This window comes from Acanthamoeba castellanii (genome assembly GCF_000313135.1).
Source record: "Acanthamoeba castellanii str. Neff unplaced genomic scaffold scf7180000084603, whole genome shotgun sequence".
Classification (NCBI taxonomy): domain Eukaryota; phylum Discosea; order Longamoebia; family Acanthamoebidae; genus Acanthamoeba; species Acanthamoeba castellanii.
Genome location: NW_004457654.1, coordinates 586,400 through 605,382, shown reverse-complemented (window position 1 = coordinate 605,382; position 18,983 = coordinate 586,400). Strand labels below are relative to the sequence as shown.

Genomic DNA, 18,983 nt, shown 5'->3' with positions numbered 1-18,983 from the left:
AATAAATAAATGAAATAGATAAATACAAATTTGTGGCCCAAGAAAAGGAAAAAGAAACCTCGGCCAAGCGAACGGCGAATTGATCATAATCAAAACTGGTTTGATTTCGTTTCCAGCACGCAGCGTTCTACGTCCATCAGAAGGAAGAAGGGAGAGGAAGATCTGGGGCGAATGCTGCAGCAACCGGCCGGCGATCTCCTCTCCACGAACACTTCGCTCGACGAGGTGCCCGCAATGATGCAACACCAGCCAAGGGCCTCCGCGGTTGGTGGCAGGCACGAAGGTGGTGACCATGATAGCGATGGTTCCAGCGGGGACGAAACCGAGACCGCTCCCCTCCTCAACAAGGTACCTTGAGTGGCCCTTTTTTATTTTGATATTTATAGTTTTTATTTTACAATATTCCCCCGCATATTTACGAATAAGTATTTCACATAATTATTGTTTATTTTATTTGTCGGGGCCTTGTGTGCAGCACTCGTCATCGGGCAGCGGCGGGCACGACGGGAAGAAGGGCGACGGCGACGGCGGAGGTGGTCGCGAACGACGGTTGCGAATCAATGGTGATGGGACGTGGCGCGAGGGCGCGGCCATCAAGAAGGGCAACAACGCCGTGACGACCTCCAAATACACCATCCTCACCTTCATTCCCAAGAATCTCATCGAACAGTTCAAACGTGCGCTCTCCTGCCCTCTGCCCTCTGACGTTATCATTGACGTGTACCACGTGTGATGATGCGCTGATTTCGGTTGCCTTCTTGCAGGGTTGGCCAACATCTACTTCCTCATGATCTCCGGTTTCCAGGTGCGCACGCCTCACATAACATGACACGACACGACACGACACACACGACACACACACACACACACACGACACACACACACACACACACGACACGCACGACACACACCACACACGCACTCACGCACACGCCTAACCATCTGCTCTCGTTGCTCGCACGTGTGTAGTTGATTCCCGGGCTCTCGCCTACGGGACGATTCACCACGCTGGTCCCGCTCGTGATCGTGCTCACGATCACCGCCCTCAAGGAAATCGTCGAAGACATTGTGCGTTTCCGTTCCCAGATCTCATACCTCCATCTTCTCTCGGTTGGCCTCCGTACGCGCCACTCTGACCACTTGCTCGTGCGTGTCACATGTGTGTCGTGTGCGTCGCGCGTGTGTTGTGTTTCGATTTATGCTGCGCAGGCGCGACACCGACAAGACGCAGCCGTGAATAACACCGAAGTAGAGATCACCCGCAATGGCCAACTTACAGTCGTCAAATGGCACCAGGCACGCCACTCCGTCTCTGTAGCCAGCACTTGTGTGTGTGGTGTGTGTCGTGTCGTGTGTGTCGTGTGTGCCGTGTGTACATGCAATGCTCATCTGTGGGTATTCGCAGGTGCGCGTGGGAGACATTGTCCGGCTCCAGGAGGACCAGTACATTCCCGCCGACCTCATCCTCCTCTCCTCGTCCCTGCCGCACGGCACCGCCTACATCCAGACCGCGAACCTCGACGGGTTCGTCCGACGCCCGCCCACTCCCGCACTCACTCACCGCTATCACCACCATCAGCGTCAGGACCGTTCCGGAATGAGCTCATTCATCTTTCCTTTTATGTGCATGCGTGCATGCGTTACAGTGAAACCAATCTCAAGATCCGACAGGCGCTGCCGGAGACCTCCCACCTGACCGACCCCGCGGCGCTGGCCGACCTGCGCGGTGCGTGTGCCCGAGGGTTGCCTGATGTTTTTTTATTCTTTACATATCTTGAATTTTTATGTGCGCCTCGGCAGGTGATATCGAGTGCGAGGGTCCCAGCAGGCATCTGTACAGCTTCAGCGGATCGCTGCACATCGAGGGCTCCGCGCCGCTCTCCGTCGGCGTCAAGCAGCTCCTGCTTCGCGTTCGTCCGCCACGCATTGCATGCACGCACCGCACCGCACGCGCAGCACTAATCAGTGGTGGTGCATACCACAGGGCGCGATGGTACGCAACACGGAGTGGGCCTACGGCATCGCAGTCTACACGGGCCACGACACCCGGCTCATGCAGAATTCGACGTATGCCCCCCCCCCCGGTGGAGCGCATCGGATGCAGACCGGATCTGTCAACTCACACGCTTGTCGACACACACACACACCACACACACCACATACACCACACACACACACACACACACACCACATACGTTTAGTGAATCGCCGCACAAGCGGAGCAACGTGGAGCGGACCACCAATTGGATGATCCTCGCGGTGTTCGCCATGCAGCTGCTGCTCTGCGCCGGCGCGGCGGTGGCCAACACGATCTACACCAAGCAGCTCGAGGACGCGTGGTACCTCCAGCTGGAGGGCTCGGCGGCGGCCAACGGCGCGCTGTCGTTCATCACCTTCATCATCCTCCTCAACAACCTGATCCCCATCTCGCTCTACATCACCATGGAGATCGTCAAGTTCGGCCAGGCCTACTTCATCAACCACGACCTGCGCATGTACCACGAAGCCAGCGACACCGCCGCGCAGGTTCGTTGTGTAGCGTGTGTCGTGTGTCGTGTGTCGTGTGTCGTGCGTCGTGCGTCGTGTGTCGTGCGGCTGAATGTGGCGGGCTGGTTCACGCAGGCGCGTACATCGAACTTGAACGAGGAGCTGGGCCAAATCAGTTACATCTTCTCGGACAAGACCGGCACCCTCACGCAGAACCGCATGCTCTTCCGCAGCTGCACCGTGGCGGGTACCGTCTACGGCATCCCACAAACAGGCCCCGCGCCGCACGACGCCGAAGGCGTACGTCTCCCCCCAGTTTGCATTGTTTCTTTTTCGTTTTTGTTTGTCTTTTTATTTAATTATTTTATCGTTATAAATTGTCTAATTTTTATTTCGTTATTATTATTAATTATGGAATTTTTGTTGGTTATATTGTGTACAATTAATTATGTTTCTTTGCTCGACATTCAATCATCGCCGACGTGCTCGCAGGCTGGGTCGGACGATGAGGAGGAAGAGGAAGAGGTGGTAATCGCCGTGCCTGCACACACGCGCACCTCCGATTCGTTCACGCTCACCGAACGGGTACGTTGTCCTCGAGTCAACTCTCTCTTTTTGTTTTTTTCTTATCGATTCTTTTTCTCTTTTCTCGGTTTGCTTTTTCTAGACGGTTGGCGACGGAGCAACTCCCGAGAAGGAGGTTATCATCTTCTTCATCACCTTCATCACCATTTCTCTTTTTATTGGTTGGTTATTGGTCGTTTCGGTCGAAAGTGTGATGACACTCGTGTCGACACATGAATGTGTTTTCCTCTGCTGCAGGAGCCCGACGAGGGGTTCGACGGGGAGCAGCTGCTGGCCGCCCTTAACTCGCAGGACACCAACGAGGCGCAAACCGTGCGCCACTTCCTGACCCTCCTCGCCGTGTGCCACACCGTCGTGCCCCAGGCCAAGCCCGTACGCCTCAACGCCTCTCTTTTCTTTTTCTCTTTTCTCTTTTCTTTTTTCAAATGCGACCTACTCACAACATCGCCGTCGGGTGCCGCAGGACGGGACCGTGGCGTACATGGCGTCGTCCCCGGACGAGGCCGCCCTCGTCTCCGCGGCGCAGTCGATGAACTTTGTCTTCCACGTATGTGCGAGAGGACCCGCTCCTAGGTTCTTGTTCGGACACATGCGCAGCGCTCACCTCTCGTGTGTGTCATGCGTGTCGTGCGTGTCGTGTCGTGTCACCAGTACCGTGAGCCCACGTCGATCACGATCAAAGTCGAAGGTGAGGACCTCGACTTTGAAATTCTCAACATTCTTGAATTCACATCCGAGCGCAAGCGAATGGTACTGTAGTGTGTCGTGTCGTGTCGTGTCGTGTCGTGTCGTGTCGTGTCGTCACGTATCTGATTGGTTGCTGGGTCGCTGTGCGACAGTCGGTCATTTGCCGGTGCCCCGACGGCCGGCTGCGGCTCTACATCAAGGGCGCGGATGACGTCATCTTTGCGCGCCTGGCCGCCGACCAGCCCTACGCCGAGGTGACGATGACGAACCTGCAGGACTTCGCCTCGGCCGGCCTGCGCACCCTGTGCTGCGCCTACGCCGAGCTCGACGAGGAGGCCTACCACCGCTGGAACAAGGAGTACAAGCGCGCCGCCGTCGCCATCCTCCTCCGCGAGCAGCGCGTACGTCGCATTCCCTCTGTCGACATCAATTCTCTGCAGCGGCTGACGTGGCACTCACTTTTCTTTTTCTTTTTGGGAGTTTAGTTATCGGAGGTGGCGGAGAAGATCGAGAAGAACTTGGTGCTGTTGGGCGCGACGGGCATCGAAGACAAGCTGCAGGACGGCGTGCCGGAGACGATCGTCAAGCTGTCGCAGGCCGGCATCAAGATCTGGGTGCTGACGGGCGACCGCCAGGAGACGGCCATCAACATCGGCTACGCGTCGGGCCAGCTCACGGCCGACACCGACGTGATCGTGCTCAACGTCGCCAACCCGGGCGCCACCAAGCGACACATCGAACAGGCCCTCACCCGTCTCGTCCCCAACGCCGTACGCACACGCACACGCACCACCGCACACGCCCGACCGCACACACTCATGCGCGACCGCGCACACGCACCGCACACGCATTGTTCAGAAGGCGGGAGTGGTGATCGACGGGGAGACGCTGATTGCGGCGCTCGAGCCGGACACGCGCAAGCTGTTCCTGGAGCTGTGCCAGGGCTGCAGGGCGGTGATCTGCTGTCGCGTGTCGCCGCTCCAGAAGGCCGAGGTCGTGCGCCTCGTGCGCGAGAACGTCAAGGGCGCCATCACCCTCGCCATCGGCGACGGCGCCAACGACGTCTCCATGATCAAGGTACACACGACCAACGACACGACACGACACACGTGTGTGCGTGTGCGGTGGGTGGGTGTGCAGACGTGGATTTTTTATTCGATGACGTGGCAGGAAGCGCACGTGGGCATCGGCATCTCTGGCGAGGAGGGCCTGCAAGCGGCCCGCGCCTCCGACTACGCCATCGCCCAGGTACTGACTCTCCCCGCACCTGTGCTGACGTCATCATCTGTGTGTCGTGTGTCGTGTGTCGTGTGTCGTGTGTCGTGTGTCGTGTGTCGTGTGTCGTGTGCGTGTCGCGGGTGTAACTGACGCCAACATGCCATGGTGCCGCCGCAGTTCCGGTTTTTGTCGCGGCTGCTGCTGGTGCACGGGCGGCATTCGTACCACCGCCTGGCCAAGGTCATTCTCTACTCCTTCTACAAGAACATCGTCCTCTACCTGACCCAGTACTGGTATGCCAGCCACACATTCCACGCAACACGCAACACATTCCACACAACACACAACACATTCCACGCGCGCCTTCCTACTTTCTTTTGTCGACTGTGTGCCATATGTGTGTGCGTGTGTCTCATCGCACACGCACGCGTGGGGTGGCCACATAGGTTCAATCTGTACAACGGGTGGTCGGGCCAGAGTCTGTACGAGCGGTGGACGCTGGCGCTCTACAACGTGCTCTTCACCCTCCTGCCCGTCATCATCGTCGGCTTCTTCGACCGCGACGTGTCCGACCGCATGGCCCTCCGGTATTTCCTCCACACGACACACGACACGCACAGCACCTATGTCACACACGACACACACGACACACACGACACACGACACGACCCACGACACGACACGACACACGGCACACACGACTCACACGACTCACACGAATCGCGCGTTGTGCGTAGATATCCGGGGCTGTATGGGACATCGCGGCAGCGGACGCAGTTCAACATTTGGGTGTTCCTGGGGTGGCTCGTCAACTCGGTGTTCCACTCGGTCGTGGTGGTGGTCGTCATCGCCTTCATCCACTACGACGGCATCGGCGACGCCAGCGGCAAAAACCAGGGCCTCTGGTACCACCCCGCCCGCCCGCCACCTTAAAATTACGAGCTTAGGTGGCCAGCCTTCTTAAAAACAATCAATACGTATTGCGCCACCTTAAATGAACGCAGGTATATGGGCTCGCTGGCGTACGCGGCGGTGCTTCTGCTGGTCACGGGCAAGCTGGCGCTCGAGATCCGGTCCTGGACCTACCTCCACCACGTCGGTACCGATCATCGCTTGTGCCCTCTGATGGAATGCGAGGAATGATTCATTAGCGCTCATGCCCCTGCGTGTGTCGTGCGTGTGTGTGCGTGTCGTGCGTGTGCGTGTCGTGCGTGTGCGTGTGCGTGTCGTGCGTGTTGTGCGTGTCGTGTAGCGGTGTGGGGTTCGTTGGTGGTGTTCCTCGGGTTCGAGGCGGTGTGGCAGATCGCGTCGGCCCTCCCCTTCTTCCCCTTCGGCGAGGAGGTCTTCTTCGTACGCAATATCCTCCCCCCCCAGTTGCCCTGTGCTCACCGGCGCGTGCAACCGCTCACCCCCCCCCCAAATCTCCACCGCACACGCACACGCGCCACCGCACACGCACACGCGCTTCACATGTGCAGGTCATCTTCCGGCAGGTGGCCACGCCGCAGTTCTACCTTGCGCTCCTCATCATCATCTTCATCGCTCTCCTGCGCGACTTCACCTGGAAATAGTACCTTCTCCGCCCCTCGCGCGTGTGTGGTGTCGTGTGCGGTGGGGCGCGTGTCATGGAAAGGGGCTAATTTTTGGGGGGTGGGTCCACGCAGCGTGGTGCGAGCCTATCGGCCAGACACGTACCACATCATCCAGGAGGTGGAAAAGGTGCAGCGCAAGCGCCCGCGCAAGAAGGCCGAAGCCGGCGCAGCCCGCCCCTGTACGTGCAGCTGCCCCCCCCCCGGTGACCCGCCATTTTCAGTTGTCAAACTGTGCTGCTTGCTTACTGGAATGGTGTTGCCCGAACAGACCTCGGGTACTCGTATTCGGAGGAGAGCGGCGGCACGGCGGAGGCGATCGCCTACGGGACCTTCGGCAAGAAGCACTTGTGAAGCAAAGACAAGGCCTGGCCCCAACAGCAAGCGAAACTCCCCCGAGCTTGCATCAATATATTTTTTTACTAGAGTCGAAGAAGTTAGAATGCGGCTGCACGTTCTCTTGAGAGTTGGAACACTTTTTTACTGCGGGTTCTGGTGGGCCAGAATGAACTTCTTCTGCAGCTCGAACGCCATCAGAGCGATACCGAACATGGGTGCCTGGATGATGTGTGATGGACATTGTATCAGGCCTACAACTTCAAGCTTGGTGGGTGGTGGTGGGTACCTGGACGGCCATACGGGGCACGACGCCCTTCCAGAAGGCCGCAATGCCCTCCTCCCGGAGCACGGTGGCGGCGCACTGGGGGATGGACGTGTATCGCGAGTTCTCGACCTGCACGCGCGTCTTGACCACGTCCGCCGGCGTCACCAGGCCTGCCGCCGTTGCACCGGCAAACGCGCCCGACAAAAACAGCCGCACCAGCCCGATGTTGCCCTAAAGAGGAGGGGGGACACGACCATCATTCGCACGCATTCAAATGTATCGTGCGTGTCGTGCGTGTCGTGCGTGTCGCGTGTGCCGAATGATGTGTGTTGCTTACGTCGGCGTCGGAGAAGATGGCCTTGAGGTTGGCGTAGGCCGGGAAGAAGATGAACGAGAACGGCACGTCCCTGAGCAGCGTCACGGGCGTGCCCTGTAGGCGTTGCGTTGCGTGCGGCGATGCATGAGTGGGGTGGTCCTGCAACGCCTCCGTGTGTTGACATGACATGACGTACCTTGTAAAGGCCGCGGATGCCCAGCTCCTTCACGATCTGCGCGGCGGGCTTGCGGTTCTCCGGCGGCAGCGTGCCCTGCACCTGCATCCTAATTTTCACTGCACATGCACGACACACACGACACACACACGACACACACGACACACACACGACACACACACGACACCGACACACACGACACACGACGCACAAACGCGTGAGTGCGGCACCCGGGGTGAGAGGGGTCGGGCCGAGGTCGGTGGACATACCGATCTCCATCGGGTTGGTGGCGATGACCTGGCAGAAGCCGGCGCCTCCGCCGGCCATGATCTCGTGGGGTAGCGTGATGCTCCCGTCCTCCTCCTCCAACGCCTCGCGCAGCCGCTCGTTCACCGCCAGCTGTCCTCCGCGCACCACCGCCCGCGTGAGCTTGTCGTCAGCGTGTTGTGTGTGTGTGTGTGTCGTGCGTTCGTGCGTGTCGTGCGGTAGTGTGTGTGTGGCGATGTGTGCGCAAGGTACCTTGAGGGCCTTTTCGGGGGTGACGCCGATGAGGTTGGGGCCGAGGCCTCGGTAGAGACCGCGCGTGCCCTCCTTGGAGACGATCTGACGGAAGCAGTCGAGGGCGCCCTTGTAGAGGCGCTCGCCGCTGGGTCCCACCTTCTGGTTCTGGAGGCGCGTCTTGACCATGTCGATCGGAAAAATGCACGTCGTGCCGATAACGCCTGGCCAACGCGTGTGTGCCAACAACGACGTAGAAGGTCAGAACTGTTTTCTTGTTTTAAAAAAATAAATAAAAACAAATCAAAGAAGGAACATAGAGTAAATATATGCGTGTGTGCAACGAATATGAACAAGGGAACAGATGGTATAGAAAGAATATTTGGATAATGAATTGAATGAATGATTCACGGCAGATTGGGGGGGACAGTACCAGCAATGGCCCCGACAACGAGCTTGGCCGGGAGGGGCACGCGCTGCTGCTTGTGAGGCGCCTTCTGCTCTGTTGGCTTTGACATTTGGCTGCTCAGCTAATCTTGTCTTCTTCCTTCGTTGCCGTTCTATTTATCAATTTGTCGACAAAATAAACTATGTAATTCTACGTTCGCCTTTGACCATCGGAGCAGACACCAACAGCTTCAACAACAACCCGAAAGTAATACCAGGCCTTTACATCTTGGACAAGTAGTGTAATAGTGGTACATTGGGCAATCAAGAAATATCACGGACTCTTTTTAAAGAGTACACATCTGGGTGGTCTGGCCTAGAAAGAGGTCGACCCAGGAGGCGAGCGACGCGCCCGAGCTACCGGTGGAGTAGCTGGCCTGGGTGGCGTGGAGACCGGCGGCGGCCAGCGACGAGTCCTTGTTGTGCACCCGAGTCACGAGGCTGTTAGCGACGGTCGAGCCCGACGAGCTGCCCACGGTGACGATGTAGAACTCCACGTCGAGCAGGCCAGAGCCGGCCGGGCTCGTGGACATGATGTAGACCCGATCGGTGTCCCCCAGCTTGAGCGCGTTATTGAGCGCGGTCTTGAAGCTGGCTGCCGAGTAGGAGCTCGCAGTCGTGTTGAGCGTGACGGTGAGCACGAACTTGTCGTTCTTGAAGTAGGGGTAGCCGGGACAGATCGTCACTGTGTATATTATATATCATATTAATATATAAACTGTTCATTTCGATATCATGGATATTGATAAAATAAAATAAAATTGATAAAATAAATATCTGTATATCGGGGAATTAATGATTGCGGTTGGGGTGAGTACGGGGGAAGGGTCGCTGGCCGTAGTTGCCCGGAGGGTAGTAGTTGCAGGAGATCATGGTGGCGTAGGTGCCCGTGCACGTGGTACGGAGGCCGCAACCCACGGACTGGGTGTTATTCCACATCACCTGCGTGTAGTGGCCGCACACTACATACCAACAAATCAACCACGGAAGACAAAGCAAAGATGGAGATGAAAATGATGAAGATGATGGAGGGTTTGTACTTTTGTTGGACTGGCAGTTGTTGTTTTGGCACGACCAGTAGGGCTCCTCCGAGTACCAGGAGTTGACGGCCGGCACCAGGGTGGTGGTGCCACTACCCGAGCTCCAGTAGAGGTTCTCGCCATAGGTGCCGCTGCCCGAGTGGTCCAGGGTGCACTCGCCCGTGTCCACGTAGCCTGGGGTTGCGTGCAATGAAATCGGGTCAGCACGAAACGGCACGCCGCGCACGTCATTGGCAAGACAAGATAAAAAATTATCGTGTAGGACGGAAGTCGGTCAGGGCTTACCTTGGGCAAAGGTCTCGGCGTCGAGGTTGTAGGTGAGGGACCTGAGGCCCTTGAGGGCGCGGAAGTCGTTGTGGGCCTTCAGGACGGCGTCCCGCTGGGCGGAGGTGAGTGCGTGGGCGCCGTAGGAGCACAGGAAAGAAGTCGCGAGCACAACGGCGAGAAGGAGGACGATGCTTGTCGAGGAGGAGGAGGTGGCGACCATGGCTGGAGGCAGAGGAACGTTCGGGTGTGATGTTTGTGCTGGGATAAGAAGATCCTCAGGGAGGCGACCGAATAAAAGGCATCGCCAGGCGATCACCGTGGCCAATAGGCAGTAATAAATGGAGCGTGATGAAACGTCACCCAATCGGACGGAAAACGAGGTATCATCAATTCTCATTGGTAGCACGACGACAGTTAGCCAAAGAAAATCAAGAGAAATTATTTTCTATGATGTTTCTTCCCTCCGCTCGAAATACTTGGAATGGTTGCAGTTTAGTTTTGTGTTCTGCCTGGGCAGTATCGAACTTCAATCAATCATTGCAATTCAATGGACCAAGCTGGGCGGACAGAGCTGCACCGAGCGTGTCGTGAGGGCGACTCCGCTGCCGTGGCTACCCTCTTGGCTTCTGGACATGACCCGCTCCGTACGTCGCGCTACGTTTTCGATCTAATTTACTCTTTTTTAATTTATTTACAAAACTAGCACTATAAATGATTTGGGAGAATCTGGTTTATATTCATTTATTATTTATAATTTATGTTATCATTCCTTTTTTTCTCTTCGAAAACCCAGGGCAGGACAGGTACGGTCACACGGCGTGGCACTATGCCGTCGCCGCCAACAGTCCGGAGTCTCTGGAGCTGCTACGATCGCACACGCCCTCTACACTCGTTGTCCAGGTTTGAGCCCTCCCTTTCCTTCCATTGAACGTCGTTGCCTCGGCCATTTAACGCCCTTTTTCACGTGTGGTGCAGGCCATTGGGCAGTGGACTGATGGGCCAAGCGACGTCAAGGCCCGGCTCCCTCTCGTTGAGTACAACTTTGCCGATGTCCATCCGTCGCCCAGCGCTGTCCTCTCGGCCGATCGCATGAGGGTACATTCACACTCCTTTGGTCCATTGGGCCATATTTTTTGTATTGATCGCAACTTTTATTTTAAAATAAACTGACGTCATTCATTTAAATGTGATTGATTGCCACAGGTCATGAACGGCGGATCGTGGACATCGGTGCGAGCGACGCACGGTCCTCCCATCGCTGGTATGTCCACCAGTCTGATTTACTGTTTCGATTGTAATCAAATTGACGGCAACTCGGTCACGCAGGCTCGGAGTGGCCACGGTCGTACGCGTACGAGGTCGAGATCCAATCGTCGAGCATCATGCAAATCGGTTGGGCGACCAAGAACGCTCAATTTGCCGGCACTCAAGGTACCACTGCACTCCTTGCCTCTGACTGTTTGCCATGTGACTCACCTGTCGTGTGCGTCTCGCTGGGCGTGTGTCGTGTGAATTGCCAGGAGTGGGCGATGATGCCCACGCGTGGGCGTGGGACGGCTGCCGCAAGTCGATCTGGAACGCCAAGGGCGGGGCGGCAGCCATTCTGGACGACGTCGCGGCGACGTGGTGTGATGGGGACGTACTCACCTTTTGTGTCACCTTCTTGAGCGAGGCCCCGAGCGACCCCGCGGCGGACAACATTGGCGCCCAGAGCACCAGCGAGGCCGAGATCAAGCGGGAGCCGCGGTTCGTTCTCTGCGACTTTAGCGTGCTGGTCAACGGACAGGACGTGGGCATCTCCTCGCAGACCTCTCTCGAAGTAACAGCCCCCTCCCAATCATGTCGACAACTCTGGGCTCTATTTCAATTCGTGGCTGCGTGCACATGCAGGTGCCGGAGGACAACACGCTCTATCCCGCACTGTCGGCCGAGCGCATGCAGCAGGTGACCGCCAATTTTGGATATTCGCCCTTCCGGTACTGTACCCGCCCGCCCGCCCGCCCGCTCGCTTGGCTTCCTCGTGTCATTTCGTCGCTGCTATTACATCACCGTCGCCCATTCCTTCATTTTTAACAAACCTGGTGCGTGTGTGGTGTTCTCTCATTCCAGGTACCCTTTGCCGGAGGGCTACCTCCCGGTGGCTGCCCTGTCGCCGGACACGCTCGCTGCCGTGCAGGAGCTCCACCCCGCCTTGCTCGGCCTCAAGGTATCATAAACCTCTCGACATTCTCGACATTCATTTGTTATGTTTTTGTATTGTTTTGATTTTATTTCATTTCTAATCTTCGCTCGTCTCGTCATCCTCATTGGTGAGCGAAGGTGGAGGTCGGGTCTCCGCTTCACTGGGCGGCGCAGTTGGGCTACACAGACCTGCTGAAGGCCCTGCTTGACCCTCACAAGCAAAGTACGCTTTGGGCTCTGTTATTTATTTATTTTTACTGTTTTTGGTTTGAAATTGGCCGTAATTGACATACACACTTGCCTTCTCACAGACGCCTATGATCTGAAACGATTGCTGCTGGTTCAAAATCCCGAGGGCTGCACCCCCGCTCTTGTGGCTTGCCGCCACGGTGCGATCATCGCCTCCGCAGGCATCTTTGTCCTGGGTCGTCACACACCTGACCCATATCTCCCCACGCACACGCACACGCACACGCACACGCACACGCACACGCACACGCACACGCACACGCACACGCACACTCACACGTCTAGGCCGGCTGGAGAGCCTGAAGCTCCTGCTCTCGTACGACCCTGCGCTGACCGACGACGACAGCGACGTCGCTGACAAAGTCGGCTCGGCCACGGGCAAGGTCAAGTACGAGCAGCTGCAGGTGGACTTCCACAAGAAGACGGCGCTCATGCACGCCTGCGCCGCGGGCCAGACCGAAGTGGTGCGCCGCCTCCACTCCTCCTCGCCTTTCTGGTGGTCATCCGGGGGCTCACACGCGGCATTGGCCTCCCCTATAGGCGCGATTCTTGCTCAAGCGCACCAATGCCTCATTGACCGAGGTCGACGACAAGGACTTCCTGGTGACCAACTACGCCGTGACCAGCGGCAACCTGGAGCTGATCGACCTGCTCATGGCGGAGGACCCCGATTTCGCCGAGCGGTCTTCGAGCATCCTCTCGCCGCTGTTCTACGCAGCGCGACAGGGCTACGTCGACGTGCTGCGCCACCTCATCGAGAAGCACGGCATCGACCCCTCCGGTGCGTTTACCCCGTCCACACGAGACACACGCACACACGCACACGCACGAGCAATCGGATCGATCTGATCATTGCTTATCGACGCCCAATCAATAGTGCGAGACTCGAATGACCACTCGCTGCTGCACACGGCGGCCTACAGCGGTAAGGTGGAGGTGATGCAATTCCTGCTCGACAAGGGCTGCTGCCTGGTCGACGACCGCACCACAGCCGACATCACGCCCGTCCTCTGGGCCTGTGACGGGGTGCGCCTTCATTTATTTCAAAATTATTTAAATTATTTAAAAATCATTGAAAGTACCTCTTCTCATATAAATCGTTTGTTCTATTTTATGTAAGTAATTTCTCAACCATTATGGTCCTTTGTTGTGTGCAGTGTTCGGTGAGTGGCGTCAAATATCTGATCTCGCAGGGAGCCAATATTCGCGACAAGGCCATACGGGGCATGACCGCGCTCACCTTTGCCATCAGGGGCAGCAACAAGCAGGTCGCCGAATGGCTCATCGAAGAGCAGGGTAGCCCCTAGCCCACAACGTGCCAATATGTCGCGCCTCAGTCCCGGCATTCACACCTGACGACCACTCCACACTCAGGATTTTCGGTCAACGAGGCGGACGATGAGGGAAACACGCCACTGATCCACGCCTGCAAGCACAGCGAGCTACCGTTCATCAAGTACCTCATCTCCAAGGGTGCGGCATCATACGACTCCTCTTCTGGTCATCCGACGAATTGGCGCATTGATTTTTAGTTTATTTTATTTATAAATCATTGGCTTTCAAAATGGTGTGCAGGAGCGAAAACGGACGTGCGCGGCCAGCACAACTACTCGCCGATGCACTTCGCAGCAACGCAGGTCAACCTCGAGGCAATCCGCTACTTCCTGGAGAACGGTACGCGTTGTACCGGCCTATTCCTTGATCGCCTACTTGCCTCTGCAACTACGCAGGCTGATCGTTTGGCCATTGAATGTACATTCAACGCTGCGCGCAGGCTACGCCCAGCCCAACGAGCTGAGCTCCGACGGAGAGAATGTGATGTTCCTGCTGGGCTTCTACGGCGGTAACTCCCCTCCACTTTTTGTTTTACTACATTATATAAATTAGTATATATAATTTATAATAATATTATGCCAACATACGTTAATTGCCTAATTTTTGTAATATATATATTTTTATATATATTATATTCACTGTGGGAGCAGGCAAGAAGGAGGACTCTTTAGAGCCGAGCATCGAAACTCTTACCTACCTCGAGTCAAAGGGCGTCTCGCTGGACAATGTCGACAATACTGGCAATCACCTCCTCTGTACGCGCAGCCCCCTCTCTTTGGGGCCTGTCATGTATGTATCGAGATAGAGTACCAATCCGCCCCTTGCGCAGCTGCGATTGGGTCTGACGACCGGCTCGATGTGGTCAAATGGCTGGTGGAGACCAAGGGCATGCCCGTCAACGCGGCCAATTCAGAAGGCACGTAGACCAGAATGCACCCAACCCAACATCTAGATCGGAGTGGCGTTGTGTGGTGTGAACGCGCAAACTCATCGCTGGCGTTCCTCTCCAAACTTAGGCTGGAGCCCGCTGCACTTTGCCGTGTTGCGCAAGGCCACAACGATTGCTCACTATCTCATTTCTCGGGGTGCCGACGTGAACCTGATCACCAAGTACGCACGCACACCGCACACACCACACACACACACACACACACACGACACACGCACACACACGCACACGCACACACACGCACCACCGCACTCGCAGAGGCAAGAACTGGTGTTGAGGCTGTCTGTGAATGGGGCAGGTCGGGAGACAATATTTTGATCTACGCGGCGCTCACCGACAACCTTGAGCTGCTGCAGCATCTCCTCTCGCCCCAGTTCAAGGGGCTCAAGCTCTCGATCAACGACCCCAACAAGGACGGTACAAAACCACCTTCCTGACCACCATCAACCCAACATCCAAACAACAATCAAACAACAATCAAACAACATCCAAACAACAATCAAACAACAATTCAGACCTGGTGCTGACCCAGCCAATTGCCAGGAATGACCCCGCTGCTGGTGGCGTGCAAGAGCGCGTCCCTGGAGGTCGTCGAATTCCTCGCCTCGCAAGGTGCGGATATAAATTTGAAGTGAGCCAATAATGCGATCAGTACTGATCGCTTGTGTGCTATAGGCGCGTCGCTTGACCAGGTCGACAAGCTCAACACGTCATGCTTCATGATCGCCCTCCGAGGTTCGCTGTCGTTGTTGTCGCTGCTGTAGCCGCTTTCGCTTTCTAACCTCGCAAAAAACAAACCTAAACGCAAACGCAAACGAAAACGAAAACGAAAACGAAAACGAAAAAGGCGGAAAACAGGAGACGGTCGAGTGGCTGTTGGGCCGCGGCTTCAGCATCGAGGAGAAGGACGAAGAGGGTACGTACCTTCACGTGCCCTCTCTGGAGGAAGCGGCAGCTGAGCAATCCACACTGAACGGAAAACAACACCAGGAAAGACGCCGATCTTCTATGCGGCTCTTCACAGCGTCGAGCGAGTCAAGCGCCTTCTCTCCCTTGGTACGCTTGTGTCGTGTGTGCGTGTTGCTTGTGCAATGTGTGGTGTGTGTCGCGTGCGTGTCGTGCGTGTCGTGTCGTGTCGTGTGTGTGTGGTGCGTGTCGTGTTGTGTCGTGTGTGTGTGCTTACGCAAGGGGCCTGCGCAGGAGCGAGAGCGTCGGTGAAGGACAACCTGGGGTACACGCCTTTCCTGATCACCGAGCAGGCCGAGGTGGTCAAGTACCTACTCGACAACGACTACGCGTCCATCCATGAAACCAACAACGCCGGCCAGACTGCGCTCATGTTCGCCGCCACCAACGGAGGTACCGTGTGTTGTGTGCCGTGTGTGCCGTGTGTGCCGTGTTGTGTGCGTGTGCGTCATGTGCGGCGTATAGTTTTTGATTGGGTTGGATTGCTCTTGTGGTGTGTGCGTGCCGATTAGATATCGACCTGTTGGAGTACCTGCTGAGCAGGGGCGCTTCGCTCGACGAAAAGGACGAGAACGAGCGTACGATTTTCATGTACGCCGCGTCTGGCGGCCACTCCAAGATGATCAGACACCTCATCGCTAAGGGTACGAATCGTGACCACAGTTTTCATATAATTCGAAATATAAACATAATTAATTATTAACATCAATGTTATGATTCTTAGGTGTGGACGTGAACGCCAAGGACAAGTCATCGATGACGGCCGTCTTCTACGCCGCAACGAACAGCTTGCGAGTGGTCGAGCTGCTCGTTGTCAACGGTAACTCCACTCGTCCGCCGTGTGTGCGTGTGCGTGTCCGTGTCCGTGTGCGTGTGCGTGTCTGTGTGTGTCGCACGCCCACTTGCTGACACCGCCACCGGTGACAGGCGCGCGGCTGAACCTGAGGGACAAGGACAACAATTCGGTTGTGCTCAACGCCTGCTTCTCGGGCAAGACCGCCATCGTCAAGTACCTCGTCTCAAACGGTAACGGCCCATCATCAAGCAAGAGAGTCACCAACTTAACTCACTTAACACTTACCTCGCATCCCGTTGGTCGCGCATGCGCCGTGCGTCGTGTTAATTCGCAGGGCTGGCGTCGGCGGACGATTACAACAACCAGGGGATGACCGCCATCATGCTGGCGTGCAAAGGCAAGGGCAACCTCGAGTTGGTCCGGTTCCTCCACGAACACGGTAAGCACCACTCCCTCCCAGGCAGGCGGTGAGCTGGTGGTGCGTCGAAGACGCAGCCTTGTCCCTGCTCACGTCGACGAACTCTTTTGTTTTGTTTTGGTTTGTTTGTTTTGTTTTGTTTTGTTTTGGGGGCCATACCAGGAGCGCTGGTGGACGACGTGAGCAAGTCGGCCACTAGCACGCTGATTTATGCCGTCGACGCGCAAAAGTCCGATATTGTCTCCTACCTACTGGCCAACGGTACCCTCTTCCGCATGGCACGGCACACGCGACACGACACACACGACACACACGACTGCTCACACTCGGGCACGGAATTGGTTCTGCCTACCAGGCGCCGATGTGAGGCGAAGGGAAAAGAACGGAAAGACGGCGCTGTTCTTTGTTGTCGACAGCTTGGAGACAGGCCGCGCGTTGGTGGAGCACGGGGCCGACATCCACGTCAAGGACGACACCGGCAAGACCTGCCTCCACTTTGCCTGCTTCAACGGCCACCTCAACTGGATCCGCTACCTCGTCGAGCAGGGCGGCAAACTCGAGGTTTGCTCCTGCCTTCCCGTGTGTGTTGTGTTGTGTGTGTGTGTGTGTGTGTGTTGTGTGTTGTGTGTGTGTGGAGGCTGATGGGTGTGGATGAATGCAGGAATGCGATAACTCTGGGATCAACTCAATTCTGGGCGTGTTGGCCTCGCGCAATCCGGAGGCCTGCGCCTACGTTTATTCGCAGCTGTCCAGTCTGGACCTCGCGGGCAAGGTGGCCAACCTCAACCAGGCCCTCTTCGACCCTCTGTTCGAGGTACTACTACATCGCATCCTTTGCATTCTCGCCCGTGAGCGCCCATTTTTACTGAGGACACGCACGACACGCACGACATACAGACGCTCAAGACGAACACGACAATCCACACGCTCAATCTGAGCGACAACGGGTTTGACAATACAATCTTGCCGCGCCTGCTGGACCTGCTTGAGTACAACCAGCACCTGGCGCGGATCAAATTGCTCGACAACGCGTTGGACGTAGACGACCTCATGACCCTCTTCGAATGCATAGAGTACGCCTCAGCGCTATGCAATGCAGTGTCCTAGCTCTCTCTCTCTCTCTCTTGTGTGTCGTGTGTCGTGTGTGTCGTGTGCGCGTCATGTGTGCGTGTCCAGAGGAGAGAGTTGGTCGGCTCAGATTGGACTAACCAGTGTTCTCCCCTGCAGGCGGTGCAACTTCTCGATTGTTGATCTTCATTTCTCCCTGCCGGTCCACGTAAGGCCTGAGGAGCAGCCCAAGACCGAGAGACTGAAGGCGTTCGGTTGTGCGACCACCGCCCGAAACTTAGCCTACCGAGCGTACGCCCTCGTCTTTTATCACACTCTTTTTATTTATATTTTGTTTTATTCTAAAAATGTAAGATGGAAATGTTACGTTTTTATAGTTTTTAATCAAAATATGTCTTCTGTGCAGGAAAATCATGAGAACTGCATTCCAGATGCTCATGGCAGCGCGCATCCTGCTCCAGCCCCACCCGATCACCCTCTGGCTCGGTACTCCTGCCTGATCATCTACGCCCCGCTTGCGTGTCGTGCGTGTGCGCGTGTGCATGTGTGTGCGTGCGTGGTGCGTATGTGCGTGTGTCATGCCTGCTCAAGACCTCCAACCTCACAGATGACGACCCGCTGCCATTGGAGGTGATCGAAATTGTGGTGCGACAGCTCGACACCTACGAGACTCTCACCGACAAGGAGAAGAGCGCCATCATCGCCTACGCCTTTGACAAGGTGCGAACATTGACCCCCTTTTTCTGGATGAAATCAACATGTTGTGGCATTCCAATCACGTATTATTACATTCCTAACATACGTTGTTGCATACCAACCTCCCATAATAGGAGAATCTGGGGAAGGACAAGTGGTACTTCCTCAAGACGTGTCTGCCCAGGTTCCTCTTCGACATCGGCACCGACGACGAGGACGCCGCCCAGGCCGCGCCCACCCAGCCCCCGCAGACGGAGACCCGCGCCTCAACGACGGCTGGTATGGATGAAAACGAGGAAGAGTGGGAGGACGTGGACTTGGCCTCATTTGTGGTGCCGATCCTGTCGCGCCTGCTGCGGTTCATCAAGCGCTCATGATTGCAGCAACAGGTTTCACTATTTCCCCTCTGTTT

General features: G+C 56.3%; 4 protein-coding genes across 4 annotated transcripts; 2 read left to right on the top strand and 2 right to left on the bottom strand.

Annotated features, from left to right (window-relative positions):
- Positions 1-171: 171 nt before the first annotated feature.
- ACA1_069920 (ATPase, aminophospholipid transporter, putative) lies at positions 172-6,920 on the top strand (the record flags this gene model as incomplete). The annotated part of the gene is made up of 27 exons (XM_004352883.1): positions 172-348; positions 476-677; positions 765-805; positions 970-1,068; positions 1,210-1,314; positions 1,406-1,524; positions 1,647-1,726; positions 1,801-1,910; positions 1,985-2,067; positions 2,202-2,526; positions 2,623-2,787; positions 2,980-3,072; positions 3,310-3,444; positions 3,536-3,619; positions 3,724-3,822; positions 3,912-4,160; positions 4,245-4,529; positions 4,618-4,836; positions 4,900-5,007; positions 5,155-5,270; positions 5,424-5,564; positions 5,715-5,882; positions 5,982-6,076; positions 6,230-6,327; positions 6,456-6,547; positions 6,642-6,748; positions 6,838-6,920. 27 exons carry the CDS (start codon positions 172-174, stop codon positions 6,918-6,920), a joined length of 3,678 nt encoding a protein of 1,225 aa, XP_004352935.1.
- Positions 6,921-7,046: 126 nt separating this feature from the next.
- Positions 7,047-8,677, bottom strand: ACA1_069910 (citrin, putative; the record flags this gene model as incomplete). Its single annotated transcript, XM_004352882.1, has 7 exons — positions 7,047-7,124; positions 7,192-7,401; positions 7,508-7,600; positions 7,683-7,780; positions 7,892-8,060; positions 8,181-8,383; positions 8,593-8,677. 7 exons carry the CDS (start codon positions 8,675-8,677, stop codon positions 7,047-7,049), a joined length of 936 nt encoding a protein of 311 aa, XP_004352934.1.
- A 216-nt stretch (positions 8,678-8,893) lies between these two features.
- ACA1_069900 (SCPlike extracellular subfamily protein) lies at positions 8,894-10,133 on the bottom strand (the record flags this gene model as incomplete). The annotated part of the gene is made up of 4 exons (XM_004352881.1): positions 8,894-9,291; positions 9,425-9,568; positions 9,647-9,820; positions 9,932-10,133. 4 exons carry the CDS (start codon positions 10,131-10,133, stop codon positions 8,894-8,896), a joined length of 918 nt encoding a protein of 305 aa, XP_004352933.1.
- Positions 10,134-10,708: 575 nt separating this feature from the next.
- On the top strand, positions 10,709-18,948 carry ACA1_069890 (Ankyrin repeat and SPRY domain containing protein; the record flags this gene model as incomplete). Its single annotated transcript, XM_004352880.1, has 37 exons — positions 10,709-10,813; positions 10,889-11,008; positions 11,117-11,174; positions 11,240-11,344; positions 11,434-11,732; positions 11,804-11,889; positions 12,023-12,119; positions 12,233-12,317; positions 12,406-12,483; positions 12,629-12,807; positions 12,884-13,124; positions 13,221-13,369; positions 13,501-13,639; positions 13,718-13,816; positions 13,919-14,017; positions 14,118-14,186; positions 14,329-14,433; positions 14,508-14,598; positions 14,702-14,788; positions 14,926-15,044; positions 15,171-15,239; positions 15,303-15,362; positions 15,475-15,543; positions 15,618-15,683; positions 15,828-15,986; positions 16,106-16,237; positions 16,318-16,413; positions 16,521-16,619; positions 16,724-16,828; positions 16,970-17,068; positions 17,163-17,368; positions 17,469-17,621; positions 17,705-17,880; positions 18,089-18,166; positions 18,282-18,361; positions 18,483-18,595; positions 18,706-18,948. Coding segments are annotated over 37 exons (4,413 nt in total), but the record flags the coding sequence as incomplete, so codon positions are not given.
- Between the last annotated feature and the right edge of the window lie 35 nt (positions 18,949-18,983).